The sequence below is a fragment of the Seriola aureovittata genome, chromosome 4 (assembly GCF_021018895.1).
Source record: "Seriola aureovittata isolate HTS-2021-v1 ecotype China chromosome 4, ASM2101889v1, whole genome shotgun sequence".
Taxonomy (NCBI): domain Eukaryota; kingdom Metazoa; phylum Chordata; class Actinopteri; order Carangiformes; family Carangidae; genus Seriola; species Seriola aureovittata.
The window spans coordinates 18,183,643-18,199,877 of record NC_079367.1 but is presented as its reverse complement, the minus strand read 5'-3'; the positions used below and the strand labels follow the sequence as shown (position 1 = coordinate 18,199,877).

The 16,235-nt window shown below is 38.5% G+C and overlaps 1 protein-coding gene across 4 annotated transcripts in view; it reads right to left on the bottom strand.

Annotated features, from left to right (window-relative positions):
• Positions 1–1,736: 1,736 nt before the first annotated feature.
• Positions 1,737–16,235, bottom strand: part of stx1a (syntaxin 1A (brain)) — a 57,408-nt gene continuing 42,909 nt past the window's right edge. Inside the window, exons 7-11 of one of the 4 annotated variants that reach the window (XM_056375007.1) lie at positions 10,800–10,873; positions 10,567–10,701; positions 8,426–8,536; positions 8,064–8,174; positions 1,737–3,076 (exon numbers count right to left, since the gene is read on the bottom strand). In XM_056375007.1, the coding sequence (XP_056230982.1) occupies positions 2,999–3,076; positions 8,064–8,174; positions 8,426–8,536; positions 10,567–10,701; positions 10,800–10,873 (509 nt within the window). In that variant the 3' untranslated portion in view covers positions 1,737–2,998. Of the gene's footprint in view, positions 7,082–8,063; positions 8,175–8,411; positions 8,537–10,566; positions 10,702–10,799; positions 10,874–16,235 lie in introns of all 4 variants that reach the window. The other 3 variants (XM_056375005.1, XM_056375006.1, XM_056375003.1) reach the window with 3 other exon arrangements.

The window sequence follows — 16,235 nt, the reverse complement described above, 5'->3', positions numbered from 1 at the left end:
CCTGTGGTCAGCTTGCTCCATCAGGTGAGCTGATTCTAATATTGATGGTTGAACAACCCTTGGTGCCAAAGAAAAGAGAACATGTTTTATTCAAGTGTGACACAGTAACATAAAGACAATAGCACACTATTAAAGTTACAAGTAAAGGTCCTGCATTCAAAATTTTACTTAAGTAAAAGTACAAAAGTATTAGCATTTTAATGTTGCAGTTGGTTGAGGTGGATGTCATATACCATCCTTTGTATACGTTACTATTTACCAGTTTAACCCTTAATATACATTTTCTGTGCAATGTTAATCTGAAAAGTAATTAATACCTACTCTCAGTCCATTTTGCTGAGGAAACTTTTGTACTTTTACTTTAGTAACATCCTTAGGGTAGGACTTGTACTTTTAATGGCGTATTTTTACATTGTGGTACATTATGGGCTCTCTCTCTGCACTCTTCATCTGTCAGTCTGAGGGGATGATAAGAAATAAAAAGAGTGAAACTATTACTAAAGCAAGTATTTCAAAGTAAAATGCTAGTAAGAAGAATATTAATTGTATCTGTGTGAAATAACTTTATACACATGGTGGTAATTAATTAATAGTTAGATGGAGTAACTATAACAACAGTGATAATAATGAAATTAATTAAATGTGTTATCCAATAATCTGTAATGAACTCATTCTAAATGATAATAGAATAATCAAATACAGTAAAAAAAAATTGTTTATTAAATGCAATTTTTAATCTTAATGAACATGAAACTAAAAGCAGAAGTTAAGTGCTCTGTTTCCTTTGACCATGAGGAAAAGGGAACTTCAGAGTCCAGATGAGAGTTGCTGGAAAGTGAAGCGCACAGAGGACACACGCAGTTTACCCACAAAAACAGGAAGGATATCCAAGCAGAAGTGTCCAGAAAAACTTAACAAGCTGGACAAAACTTGAACTGTTTCTGTCAGCACCTGTCTGTTCATGTTGCTCTAAATGGGGCATGCACAAACAGGCACAGAGAAAAAAATTGAAACTTAAATCTATGGCCACAGAAAACAAATGAATATATATATATATATATATATATATATATACACTGTATATGTATAATATAAGTTATCTCTCTCTCTGAGAGACTGACGGCCTTCAAAATAAAAAAGGAATTTCTAGTCCAATACAACATACAACTTTATTGAACTCTGGAGATAAGAAGATACTGGAGGGTGAAGACTGACTTGGCTTTAAAAGGATGGACTCCTCTACTTGTGCCCTGTAGATAAGTACCTGTGCCTTCTTGTTTCATTATTTTGTCCACTCCATTTACAGTGTATCAATGGCGGTAGTCTGAATAACAGAAACACCTCTCTGGATAATGTAATAATACAGTTCAACTCATCACACACTTCATCCCCCAAAATGATCATACAGTTTAATCAACGCCTCTCTAAGACAGTTTCAGTGAAACTGAACATTATAACATTCATAAAGGAGGATTTATTGTAGGACTATTGTATTAGATTGAATTAATTTTAGCTAGGTGGACCTAATAAACTGCCAACTGAGTGTATGTTTGGTTCATTAAATTATTATACAAAATAATGTTATAGAACAAACTACCAGCAGTGTGTGATACATTGACCAGCCCAGCATTGGAGTGCTGAGAATGCCATGTTGAAAATTGTTGAAAATGTCCCTTTAAAGGATTACAGGAACAACCTGTTTCTGTGAGCACAAATCAAAGCACAAACTCTGAGAGTCATTTTACAGACAAATTTTACTTGAAAAAACAAAACAACAACTCAGATTAAAACAAACAAAAAGTCATCACAATACAACACAAAGGAAACAAGTTGAGGAGGCAACATGGTAACATGGTTGCAGTTTGTGCATGTTTGATGTGTCGCCAGAAAACTGATATGAATGTCTTTCACAGGGCTACTTTGAGTTCATGCTTATGCTTTCTTTGACTCATGAAGTTCATTCATATAATAAACAGAAGTAGCTTGACAAGGATATGCTCTGTTTAAAGCTCGGGGTTTATAAAAAGACATAAAACAACAAGGTTTTGTCACTTACAGACCAGAATTATCAATCCAATCAGACTAGACTCCATTTTAACAGCTTATTTGAACATACTGGCAGTGTTAGAGAGCTTTATATCAGTTTACACTTTATACAAAACAAAGACACAGGTGGCTATCAACAAGCACTCATGTTCTCAGCTAGTGACTCACACGCGGCATGTTCACACATGTAGCTACAAACGAACACACACCTATTCTCTTTCACATATACTTTATGCATGCATGCACTCACTCACACTCAACACTGGAGCCACAACTGGTAAGGCCAGATGAAATTAAGTACATTAGCACTGCTTCTGTGAACCACGAGAGATGACCTTAGAAAGAGTTTGGCAGTGTGATGACTCTACAACCAGAATATCCCACATCAGATCAGTTTTCTTTCCCTTTTGCGATTGAATACAAAACACCACTTTACAGTGAACTAAATCATGCAGAGCTTTTGAAGGGAGGTAGAGGACATCAGAGACATAAAGTAAGAAGACTAGAAAAGATAAAGTAATTAAACGGGTTTATAGATTTTTGAAAACACTGCAGATTAGTGGCCTGTCACTTTGGCTGTACAACACAAAAAAGACATTACAACTGAATAAGTGTCATATCTGGAAGTTGGAATGTATTAGTATAGCGTTACATAGCATTTAGTAACTTTTTCATTCAAGAATTCACTTTTGGAAACATCATATCTTTGACAACACTCAACACTTTTTGCAGCACCACACATTTACAAAATAGCAACTCATGCGAAAACACCTCTGGCCCTGTACACTGTGTTTAAAATGTATCGTACAGTAGGTAACGCACCTTGTGCTAAACATTTAATAGGTTGCATTTATGAAAACAGGAAACCAAATATGTGTATCTGCTCTGTTTTTGCTCTGTTGTGTGTATATATATGTGTTTGTGTGTCTTTTAGTGTCACTGGGGCTGAGGTTTAGGCCAGAGTTCCCCCAACAATAGAAGCAATGACAATTCCCAGAACCACACAGCATATAAGGATCATAATTTTCTTCTAAATAGTGTTAACAAGAAAAGATAAACAGTCATCCAAGGCAGCAAATGGAGAGCAGAGGAAGACAAGTTAGAAATATGACATCTACTATTCTTTCACACATATCACAATATTTATAATAATCTGAACAAAATGCAGTTTGGACACAATTCAGTTTGGAGAAATACACTGTGATTGAATGTAGCTGATGATGTTCGAGTGTGGAGTGTTGGATCCTGCATTTTGTTCATAGTACAGTAAACAACATACAGCAACACACATACCACAAACATGAATCAGTAAGGTGTTTAAAAGCCACTGTGTGAAGAAAATAGGCATCCTCAATCATGGTGACATCTGGTGGCAGTATCAAAGAGGTAAATGTGTCAGACAGCAATCAAAGCAGCTATCTCTTGAAATAAGACAAAAGCAATATATAGACTGCACAAATGTCCATGAGGATTGTTTAATTTTACTGTAAAAATCCACACAGTGGCTTTAAAGCAAACGTAACTTGTAAAACATGTCTTTTAAAAAGCATTCCTCCACTTGAGTCTATAAAAATTCAACGTCTAACACTTCACCAGTTTTGTCAAAGAAATTGTTAGACATTTTGGGGAATAAACTCACTCACTTTCAACCAAGAGCTAGATGAGATGGATGGATCAATACCACTCTTGTGTATGGTAAATATAAAGCTTAAGCCAGCAGCTGGCTCTGTCCAGAAGAATCAAAATCTGCCTTCCACCAACTCTAAAGCTTTGTAACATATATCTCATTCGATCTGTACAAAAACCGAAAAACATTTTGTATTTTTACAGAGAATTATCATAGATAAATTAGGAGAGCTGGCTACAACGCCACCACTCAGCCTTGTTGCCAATTTGTCCCTGTGGCCACTTTAGGATTACGCAACAAAAAAAATCCCCTGAAGCCCAAAAGTATTTTCCCCTTACACCAACATTACAAAATGAATGTCTGTAAAATTTATGATACAACTCTACCAACTACAAACAAGATCAATTTTTACTCTTTGTATTATGAATTCTTGATCAATGAAAGTTATATATTTGTAAAACTTTCCCAGAGCCTGGGAAAAGTTATTTTCAGGTGCGTGACATAAGGTTAGTTCACCGTGTCAGGGTCAGAGGGTAGTGAATGTGGGAGTGAATGGAAAGCACTGTGATGTTGCAACATCCGAGGAGCTGAGAGAAACAAAGATAAGTGTGCTTTGCTGTCAGTCACATTCCTTTGTTATAATCAATTTTGTAAACCAGAGCTACAGAGATGACAACAATTAGAGAACATCACCCAAATTATATTGTGGCAATGTTAAAATCAATAATGTAGGGTTGAACAAAACGCCAAGGCAAAACCGTCTTCAGACAGACTGTAAGAAGTATTGAGGGTTGCTTATCTACCAATCTCAACTTGACCAGCAAGCAGTGAAATGAGCTACAACATAGCCAACAAGACCGCAAAAAGGTGCAACTTTGCTCTATCCTAAGTTAAATGGATCTCATGCGGAGAAGAGACAGATGATGACTATCTTTTACATGCCCCTGCCACTCTACTGCAGACAACAGGCTGCTAGGAGATAGCATCGCCAGCTCCCTGAGACAAAACATCCAGAGACAGAGCTCTGCGCACACTCACAGCAGCATGGATTGACGTCATTACTGGCAGTTACTGAGCGCACACACACAGGAAGGAAAGTCTACAAAAACAATCAGGTACAGTGGAAGAAGTAGGGACTCCGGAGACAGAAAACCTGTTTCCCTATGGTTATTAGATCCCTAGATAGACAATGTAAGAAGAAGAAGAGGAAGCTATTTACAGCTCCTAAAATCACAGGAGGAAAAATGGCTTTATGTAAACCTCCATCTGAAATCATGGACATGGTTAGGAAAAAACCCAATCCAATCTTACATGGCTTATAAATATGCACTGTTTACCACTGTTTAGTACCTGACATGAAGCTGTTAATAAAGTTCATAATCTATAAACTGGAGAGACACAATGAGCAAACCTCTGGAAATCAAGTCTTTTCCAAAGTGGTGCAGCTTCAAGTGTCAAACAAATGTTTCTGCATGTAAACACCGATAACATTCCTCAAAAGGTCGTCGCTCAGGCTACAAGCTGATCATTCTTTCCAGAAAAAAAATTTTCACCACCTTTAAACCCAGCTTCTCTTCTTCCATTGATTGATGGCGACACTGAGTGTGATTGTATTGCTACTGTTGACACAAGTGCATCTTCAGGAACATACTTATTGCAGACACTAATACCAAATTCTCTACACTGACGGTTCAGTTAGCTATGCAGGTTGTTAGCTGCTCCTCTGCAGGGGCAAAAAACATTGCTACTCAAGCACCAAAACAATTGGTAATTGAAAATGAAACATGGTGTGAGGAATCTTGATGAATGGATTTCATCAGGTTCTGGCTCTGGTAGAGCAATAAATAATGAAGAGTATGTTTGAAAATGTGTTTTGCAAATATATAGCTTAGAGATGTTTAGATCATACTTTTATTTTTAGGCCTAAGGAAAAAAATCTTGTGTGATTCACATTTGAGTTTGTTTTACGTGTTCATTTTATCTTTTGATAATGTATTAGATTTTAGATGTCTTAACTGTCCCGAGAGGCACTTAGTAACTGCTTTGGGTTTCGAAAGCCCACCAGAGAGATGGTTAAGAAGGTTTTTTCTGATATTTTTGTGGATAGTAGTATTCTTTTAATGATGTTGGTCCTCATTTGAACAGGGGCAGTTAGTTGATGAAGTTCAATGGACACTGGACATCGACTGAAGTTAGGTCAGTTCCAAAAAGTCAAGAAACATAATAAATCTCCCAGAAGACTGGATCGATGAGCAGCCTCTACTCGTGGTTTAAAAACCAATCCGTTGCCTCTAATACAAGCATCTGAGAAACATTGAATACGGAAAGTGACTTTGCTTTGATTGGTGTGGTTTTGATTATTCACTTTTCTACAGTTTGCAGGCTCACACAACATGGCATGATAACCAAAGATACAGAAAGAGGCAATAACTCAGAGAGGATTGCCCAGATGCAGACAGTACCAGTTCCAGATAGTGATGCTGTATTAGTAAGACAATTATTAGGTGAGACATGAGTTTATGTTCAGGTTCAAGTAACCAAGAGAGTCTTCACACATACATCTTATCCTGCCTTAAGAGACAAATTTGTGTTAGAATCAGATCTCTGGTTGGACGAGGGTCATGAGTTTCAGGTGTACTTATAACTTTCATGTTTCTCTTCTGGAAGTTTTTGTGTGCAAACATTTTCCTATAAACTTTTAAATTTATATAAGAATATATATATAAATATATAGGCATAAGAAATAGTCCAGCGAATATAACCCTGTAAAACCACAACTTTATGTTTTTACACATCAGATTTTTATTGATTTTCACATCTAACACTTAGCAAGAAAACAAATATGTTTATTTCCCAAAATGTCAAACTAATCTATTGATTCTTTGACTATTATCGGAGTGCTCAATGATTCACGCAAAAGAGAGGCTGACTGTTCATGAACGTATTCCATGCATATTATCTGCAGCTTTGTGTTTGTAGAAAAACATGCACTTCAACAGAGTACAGAACATGCACATGACAAAGTTATATCAATCATGACACAAACAGACACAAATCACAGTTCAACAGTTCCTCGAGGTGCTTGACTGTTTAGTTTAGTTTAGAATATATTAAGAAATGCATCTAAAAGTTCATGTACAATATTTGTGTGCATCAGAGACACACAGTATCGGACTGCCAGCTTCCCAGTTAATGAGCAGTTACTGACTGCACATTACAATTCAACAGCTGGACAGTTAGCGTTGTGTTTCTTTGGCAGTCATACATGCATGACATTAATAGGCAGCATCACATCCTGCCCTGTCTGCTCTCTGGGGGTTTCTTATGGTCCTAACTGAGTCCAACTGTGAGGGAAATAATGAGGACGATCACGCATACTGCAATACAACCTCCTATCAGGATCACCTTCTGCACAGGGGAAAATGGGAGGGGGAAACAAGAAGGCCAAAGTGTCAGATAATCATTCAGTGGACATAGGAGAGAATGAATGAGAAACAGAGACAGATGGAAAGAGGGAAGAAGAGGAAGAAAGGAAGCTTTGCTGTTGCACCATCTTTGATTAGAGGTGGGAAAACGGTTCACTACAAGGGCACATGATTACTCCATGTCAATTATGAAATTCCTCTACCTTTGAGTATTGTTATCGATTTTAACCAAGAGGTGGCAGAGTTGTTCCACTGTGCTGCAGGTTGGTAAATGAAGGAAGGATGTGATCAATTTTTAAAGTAAGCTGAGCATTACATGAGACAATTGATACAACTCTCGTATGGTAAATAAGAAGCTGGGGCCAGCTGGTTATTAAACAGGGGGAAACAGCAGTAGCTGAAATTTGTATTTGTGTCACTACCACTTAAATTCATGTATCCATTACTTTTAGCTACTGCATCTATTTTGATTTCTCTATTTGCTTGCTTACTTATTTCAGGACCTCTCAGCAGCAGGTGATGTTCAGACATCACAGCTATGTGCAGTCTATCTGGTAGTTACTTAGTTACTTTGACGATACGTCTATTCTAGTTAAGCCTCACACCAATTTGTCATCCTGTTGTGTTTATTTGCTTTTCCTTTCATTTGCCAAATCATGATTTTGTTTTTTAGATTAGCCAAGCTACCTTACTATTTTTCGCTGTGTGCCCTGGTAACTGCAGAAGTACCCCCAGAGGTATGCGTGGCCCTCGTTGGGAATGACTGTTGCAGACTATGTCAAATACACTCTCGACACACGTACTCCACATGCAGAATACATGACAGGTGAGCATGCACACACACTGACGACAATCACTGCACCACACTGTACACAGTACATGCAACGCCCCTGAAGTTATCCATCACTTTCACTTGCGATAGCATGTTTGTGCACATGCATTGTTTTGTTGTGTATGTGACTCACCCTCCGGGCTTTACTCTGGTATTTAACCGCCTTCTTAGTGTCTGATACTGCCCTCTCCACATAGTCTACCGAGTGCTCCACATTGTACTCTATGCGGTCTATCATTTCCCCCTAGGAGAGGTTAGTAACAGAGGGGGTGTGGAAGACATGCAGACAGGAAGAAGAAAGAGAGAGCCAGATGTGGAGGCATGAGGAGGAGGGGATACAGATGAGGGAGGTGGTGAGGGAAAGGGGAGGAATAATGGGTGAACGAGGGGGAGAGAGAAGCACAAAGGGGAAAGGAAAGAGAGAGAAAAAGAGAAAAAAAAGAGAAATAATGGCATGAGAGTCAGTTTGTAGACTGCGTACATGTTGCATCTCACCCGTTTGCTGGTCTTTTTGAACTTTTTGCATTTTGGGATGCTCTCCTTTGCTTGCTCCACGTAATCCTGAGCCTCCAACACACTCCGCTCAATGTTGTTCACCAACTCACCCTGCACAAAAGTAAGAGGAGGAGGTGGTGTGAGCAGAAATATGCCCGAGCCCATATTTGGTACCACCTCTCATAGATGTGTTTTTAAATAATAATGAGAAGACTAATCTGATGAATGTTTAATAAATTTTTTCTTCAGTTTCTTTACCTCTATTATTCATATATTTTACAATGATGTCTTGTGGCATAAATTATTACTTATTAAATGAACATCTTAAACTGTATTGTGAAAGCTTTGAGAAATATACTAATAGATCCTCTCTTTAATCATATATTTATCCACATTTTCATTTATTTTCACTTTCATTTATGAAGGCAGCAGAGGTCATGTTTAAATCAGCATTCATCAACAAAGAATAAAGAGTATTGTACATTTAGCATTAACCCAGGATTGTTAAAAATAAAAGAATTAACAATTTTCTCTTCAAAAGGCTAATATGGTGAAACAGTGGATACAACTCTCCATGCATGCACTGCAGCAATTATTTCTCAAAGAATAAAAAGGAGAAAATGAGGAATCACAGGAAAATTACCTTGCTAAATTAGAAGGGGAGCGCTGTTCTCTGTTCTCTAGAGCTTAGAGTCATTGTTGTGGTGACAGTTGTGGAAAAGAAATAGGGAAAGGAAATAGAGAGAGTTGGGGACAGAGAGAGCAAAGCTGAGAAAGGCAAAATTAACAAACGGACCAGACTTATCTTAAATGTTATGACAGTTAATAAAGGAGGGGTTAGTTAATTGAATTATTTACATTTAAAGCATTCCCAGGTATGACAAGAGAACAAAAGAGTATACACACAGAAACACACATAGTACTACTGAATCATTTGGCATTTAAACAATCATCACTCCCACACTGAAATTATGAGGGAAGGGCTCTTACTGCATTCTGCTGTCCTTGAAATTCACATCACTCACATACAACAATTTACTTCCATATTCATCATTTGGAATATTTTCTTATTCATTGTGTTCTCTCATTCAGATTTCCTTTTGCATAATTCAGACTGGTTATTTCTGATGAGGGAAACAGTTAATCTCTGTGGGGGTTCAGCCCTCACACTCATACTGTCACACATGCAGGCAGGCAGCAGGCCTACAGAATAACCTGAAGCTCTACACTTTACTGAAAAGAGCACAGGCAACTCTTACACTTGAGGATTATCTACATATGTGACTTTGAAACTACATATTAACAGTACAAGTAGGTTCACTGCTCACCCTCAGTGATGTAAGTTTTCAGTGTGCACCATACAACATTCCAGTAGCAGAATCAAACTTTAAGCGCGGGGACATGAAAAAGTAATTATGAAAAAATCACAACTTACAAAACCAAAACCCCTGAAATATTTAAGGTGTGTTTATAATTTAAAGATCTGATAAAACAGCAACTCTGTTTAGTTGCTAACTTAGAAATCTCACATGACAGACTTTCCTTCCTGCTCATGAACGCAGCATGAGTTATTAGTTTAGTCTAAAAAAAATGGTCAAATGGCAGAAAGTACAAACTCAGATAATCACTAAATTCTAATCAACTGATCATTGAGCCAATAATTATCTGTCCCCCAAATTCCGTCTATATTTAGTGAGATATTTTGCAATCACAAAACCAGATGGAGCTGAAAACGCAACCTCCATCCAACTCGGTTGGCATAGATGGGCCTATATTTATACTAATACACTCCACAGCTTGTATGTAAAGTAAAAACACTGCCAGTATCTGTCAGTCTGAAGTGGAGTTATTTCTATTGTCGGGAGTTGCAGCAGGCAGGCATGCTTAGCTGCTTAATGATTTTATTATCGTGAACACAGTGTCCTGCTGAACCTCTGCATTAGCCAGAGCACCCATTCAAACCACAACCCTGAATCTAGAAAATTGAATTTTAACTCTGCTTTATAGCATCCAGGTTGGTATATGGATCACCAATTCATGGATACATATTTAGCACATGCAGGTTTGTTTTTCACGGACTATGGCTCAGTGCCAAATCACACAGTTGTAGGTACTGAGAGCAAGAGGATCCTTGTTTTCACCTGGTTCTCCACCAGCATGGCCATGTCCATGAACATGTCGTGAAGCTCTCTGATACTGTTTTCCAGCTTGATAATCTCATTGTGCCGTGTCTCAATCTCATTCATAGCTTGCTGGGTGATGTTGTCCATGATGATCTAAGATGGTAAAACAGAGGCAAATGGTTAGAGAGGAGTAAGACTGTATTAAAAACAAGTTTTGTGTCCATTCGTTATGTATTTGTTGTATCACTCACCCCTGAGGTAAAGATAGCTGGGTTGTCACTCTCCAGCATGCTCTCCAGCTCCTCATTTGTGGTGTTTCTCCCAGCTAAAAGGACAAACACAACAGACGTGTTCATGGTTCATGGTTGGAGAGGATTCTTACATCATGTTGAGAGATTTACGAAGTGTGTTACTGTTACCCAGGAGTTACGAAGTGTAGTAAAACGCTACTGGATTTAAATGGTTTTCCAAACTACAGTGGATAACGACCATTAGGAAGAAAAACTCACTGGATGATAATAATAGCCACCCAGACTCCTGCTCTGTGTCTGTCTGAGGATTAATCAAAATGAGAGCTGTGTGCCTCTTTTGTCCAGAAGCTCATTTTCTCTATATCCATCTGTCTCTGTTGTCTACACTGCATTTTAAACTCTGCATTCTTCCATGTCTGAACAAAAGTGGATGCAATGGAAAAATAATTTGTGCTATAATTCAGGCCTATCATTTATTGCACAAGAGTGATTATATAACAGTTATTAGTCTATACCATCATGCCTTTAGTTACAAGACAAGCAGCACTCTAAATTTTTACTTTCTGCTGTCCTGAATGTTACAAGGTTAAGTGTGTGTTTGCGGATTTTTTCATCTTTCAACCAGGCATCTCAAATGTCCCAGAACCACTAGCCTCGTGCTCTCAACACCCGACAAACCCTTCAGTCAGGTAAAACATTTCAAACACTACTGCATAAACTTCCGCCTAAAATGGCCTGCTTAGCAATTCAGACATCTTATTGTATCTCAACCCCACCCCATTCATTTTGGCCCGTCAGGTGTGATCTTTCATCCTGTAAAAGTGTTATTAATCTTTAAACTTCTAGACCTGTGTATACTTTACATATTATCCTATTTTGAACAGTTCCCATCTCTATCTGTCCAGTTTTTAAAATATACAAGCTTGATTTTCTTGCCTTTAAAAGACATGACCGGTAACACTGCATATGGGGGTGTTAAAAAGACAGGTCAGGTGCAAATACCGAGTTGGAAATATCTGTCATGTTTGATAGTATCAGAACAGCCTGGGCCAGTCTGCACATCATTTGTAGTGGTTACGATCTGCAGATAATATTTTCACATTCCCCGTTCAACAGGCCTCATAATCTTTGGCTGTGTAGCTATTTTAAGTATAAAAATAATCACCTACTTATTCAGTACTTTATTAAGTTTGCCTCAATACTCCACGCCCCCCAACAAACTTTCTATCTCTCTATCTACTGACCCTGCTGTGTCACAGCACGTCTTACCGCTTCTTCCTGCTTATGTGTTTGCTCTTCATCCATGTTTATTTCCCCTGGCAGAGTTGTCCTACTTTATAAACATTCCCCTACACCTACATTAATATCCTTGTGTCTGAGCTGCGGAGCTGCTTCTCTTGGGCTCCATTTCTGCCCCACTGTTACTGTAAGTCAAAGTCAGACTCTGTCAGCATCATCTCCAATCTTTCCTTTGCACATTGTAAATCCTCTGTGGGGCTATGCAGTACGTACCATTTCTTGCCCATGACGACATCCTGCAACCCTGCAAACAGTTACATGGTGTCCAGAGCTGAGCAGTTAGTCTAACTTCTCTCAGTTGTTATGGCTATGTCATATTGATGATACTACTCTTATCCATGTATAAATACATAGCCAACAAGACCAAAAAATAAAGGATTTTTTAAATTCTTGTCAACACGATGTCATGGACCACAGGGTTGATATAAAATACAGAGGAAGCAAATATAAATCTCAGTAGTCAAACTACATAAAATTCAGCCATTGGCAGCTCATAAATATACAAGACATTTCAGACATCATAACACTGTTAAGCTGAAAAGAAATGGTGAAAAGAAGCATCTTTCTCTTAAATAAAAGTAGCAATACCACAATGAAAAAAACAACATTGTAAGTAAAAGTTCTGCATTTATAGTTTTTATTATCAGAAAAATGTATTTAAGGGCGGCTTTAGTGCCATCTAGCGGTGATGTTGCAGATTGTAACCAACTGATCTCCCTTTCCAAAGTGTTTAGGAGAAGCTACAGTGGCCTTCAGGTAACGTAAAAACACAACAGGCCCCTTCTAGAGCCTGTGTGTGGTTTGTCCATTCTGGTCTACTGTAGAGACATGGCGGTGCAACACGGCGGGCTCCAAGGAAGAGGATGTGCTCGCCACGTAGATATGAAGGGCGCATTCTCAACTAATGAAAACACAACAATTCTTAGTTTCAGGTGATTATACATCATACAACATAATTATGCATATTATCATCAATTCCTAGCAATAGATCCCCCTAAATCAAAAACACTTTCCTTTTAATTATCAAAATTATAAGTACTCATGCAAATGCTTCCTGTCCCCTCCCTCTCTTTCTCTCTCTCTCATAGTATTGTGCTTTATCATTTTATGTGCTCTCCCCTGTTGTTCTCTGCAGGTCTTTCTGCATCCAGAGCTATGGAGTTTGGTAAAAAAAAGTACAATATTACCCTCTGAAATGAACTGGAGTAGAAGTATAATTAACGTAAATATAAGTATATATACATTCAAACTTCAGAACTGTACCTAAGTAGAGTAGCTGAATAAATGCAGTTAATTACTTTTCACCACTGGGTTGTGGCGTTAATGTAAGAGTAATTTTTTCCTCTCAGATTGTTCCATTTCTAGGCTTTTTATGGGCCTAACAAGGTTAAAGTTTCTAGTACTTTATGAGAAAAGAAGCAAAAAATGGAAAAAAGACGATTAAAAAAACAACTCCGGTAAGCAATAGTAACTTTTGCTCAATGTGCTGTAACAAGTCCTCCAACCTAAACGACGATATAGATTGTTTGTCCCTTGGATACAACCCATAGGAGCGTACCAGCGACAGAGATACTGGACCTTTGTCGTCATAGTAACAATAATATGTCGTCTTCATCAACAAAGCAAATGAATGTATTTCCCAAAAAATGTCAAACTATTCCTTTAAAAACACAAGACTATTACTTATTCTCTGCACTGAACCTTCAGCAGCTGTGGCTGGAGACTTTGGAGGCAACTGAAAAACATCTATTCATGACCTAATCAGAGTGTGTGTGAGTATGTGTGTGTATTGTGTTTACACGTGTGATGAAGTCGGGTGGTCAGTGTGGGGGCCTCAGTGGCAGAGCAAGTAGTTTGATGGAGAGTGATGATGGTCGGGAGTCAGAGCCAATGGTTGCCATCATGAACAGAATACTGATGAAGCTCCGCTCTAACATTTACCAGGGCATGAGCGTGCGCCCATATGATTTTTTTTTGTTCATGTCTCTTTACTTAGCACATCGTATCTAATTCAAACTTCATATCCATATCACACCAATAAATTTCATTTAGTGGCAGTTAAGTGGCCCTGCTGTTTCATTACCGTGCTTAAGAATCTACTCATGTTCAGCAATGACATTTTGCAGTTTGACAAATGAGAGGATGAAGACAGCACACAAAGAGGAGTGAGAGACCACATTCACCACATTACTGTGATCGATTCCCTATTCTCCCAGCCTCTCTGATAATAAATAATCTCTCTATCATTAAGGCTAAAACTACAACATTAAAGAGGGTCGGAGTTAGAGTTGAAGGACAGAGAGGAGTGACAATGAGTCATGGATAATTGTGAAGAAAAAAATAACCATGGCACTCTGGTGCTACCCTACCCTATTTATCTCACTTCCCACACAGACACACGCACGCACATATACACATACAACACACACGCACGCACGCACACACACACACACACACACACACACACACACACACACACACACACACACACACACACACACACACACACACACACACACACACACACACACACACACACACACACACACACACACACACACACACACACACGATCCTCATTGGCTTTTTTTTAAAGCCCTGACAGGCTCAGAAGGAGGCTCTTATTTGTTACCATGGAGACCCAAACCCTAAGAATCCTAATATGAAGCCAAGAAGTCTCACTTCCTATAGTGTTTACGGGCAGTTAAATCATTCATACTTTGTTGCTTCCAGTAACAGTATTATTTCATTTCCTTTGTTATGCAGTGCAAATTAAGTGAGACCCCCAAGGAACGGAGGGTAAAGCCAAATCACACAAATGCTCATGCATGCAGAGCAAAAGAAGCGAGTGATTTTCATGCTTGTGTTCGCTGCAATTTCACCTACAAAGGAATGAGAAAAGCTGGTGCAGCTTATTTGCACACATATGGATCAATCTCTTTGTTATACAGGAACAATGCGTTTGTGTACATCTCTGTCTTTTTCCCTGGCATTGTGACTGCGTCTCTACCTGTGAAAGGAGTGTCCGCTGGGAAATAAAATGTAACAGTCAAATGTCAAAGAGGCCCTGCGATGCCTGTGACCAACGTCCCCTCCTTCCTGCTGAGCATTACCTGTCTACTCACTGCTTATGAAAGTAAATAAATGCGTGATATTCAGCATTCTCAATCAATAATGAACTAAAATGCTACAGAATTGCTAATGCTGGCTTTAAATGTGACAATCAAAGAAATGTGCCTTTAACGGAATAGTTTGACATTTTGGGAATTCTTTGACGAGAGATAGATGAGAAGATTGATATCTGTCAGTAAAATATAAAGCTACAGCCAGGAGTCCATCAGCTTAGCTAAACATATGGCCTGAAATCAGGGAAACACATAGCCTGACTCTGTCCAAAGGTAAAAAATAAATAAATAAAAAAATCAGCCTGCCAGAACCTCTGAAGATCATTAATTATCACACATCCTGTTTGTTTAACTTGTACGAAGGCTGCAGTGTGAAAACATCACATGGTTTTACGGAGGGAGGGTTATGTGGGTGTGTGGGTTATGTGCCAGACTACTTCTTGGCTGGGATAAGTAACTTCTTGGAGTCTTCACTGGTTGCCATTCATGTTTTTACACTTCAAAATATGGGTGAAATAAACCAGATACATTGTGTCAATTAGTGAGCTTTAGAGGTATTGGTAGGCTGATATTGTCACCTCTGGAACGAGCAAGGCTATCTGTTTCCTCCTGTTTCCAGTCTTTGCGCTAAGCTAAGCTAATCATACCCTAGCGTCATATTTAACAGATATGAGAGTTATGACTTTCTCACCTCAGTTTATTTTTTCAAAATGTTCACAACTATTTAAAACTATTCTTTAAATTTTTATTGGAAACAGAAAAGGTTAACAGTGTCGTGTAGGACACAGGTCTTCTGGACTCTGTTTACTTAAAGAGAGCAAAATCTGACTTGCAGTGGTTTAACCTTTTCGCCTCACTGCAGTGATGTCAGTACATTGTGACATCACTGTCGGTTGTGGTTACAGGAGCAGATTTCAACCAGAGACGGCTAAGGCCTCCTGTGACTCCACCAGCTGACAAATCAAATCCAAATGGATATGGAGGAGCTCAAGGAAAAAGTGAGTCAGGTGTG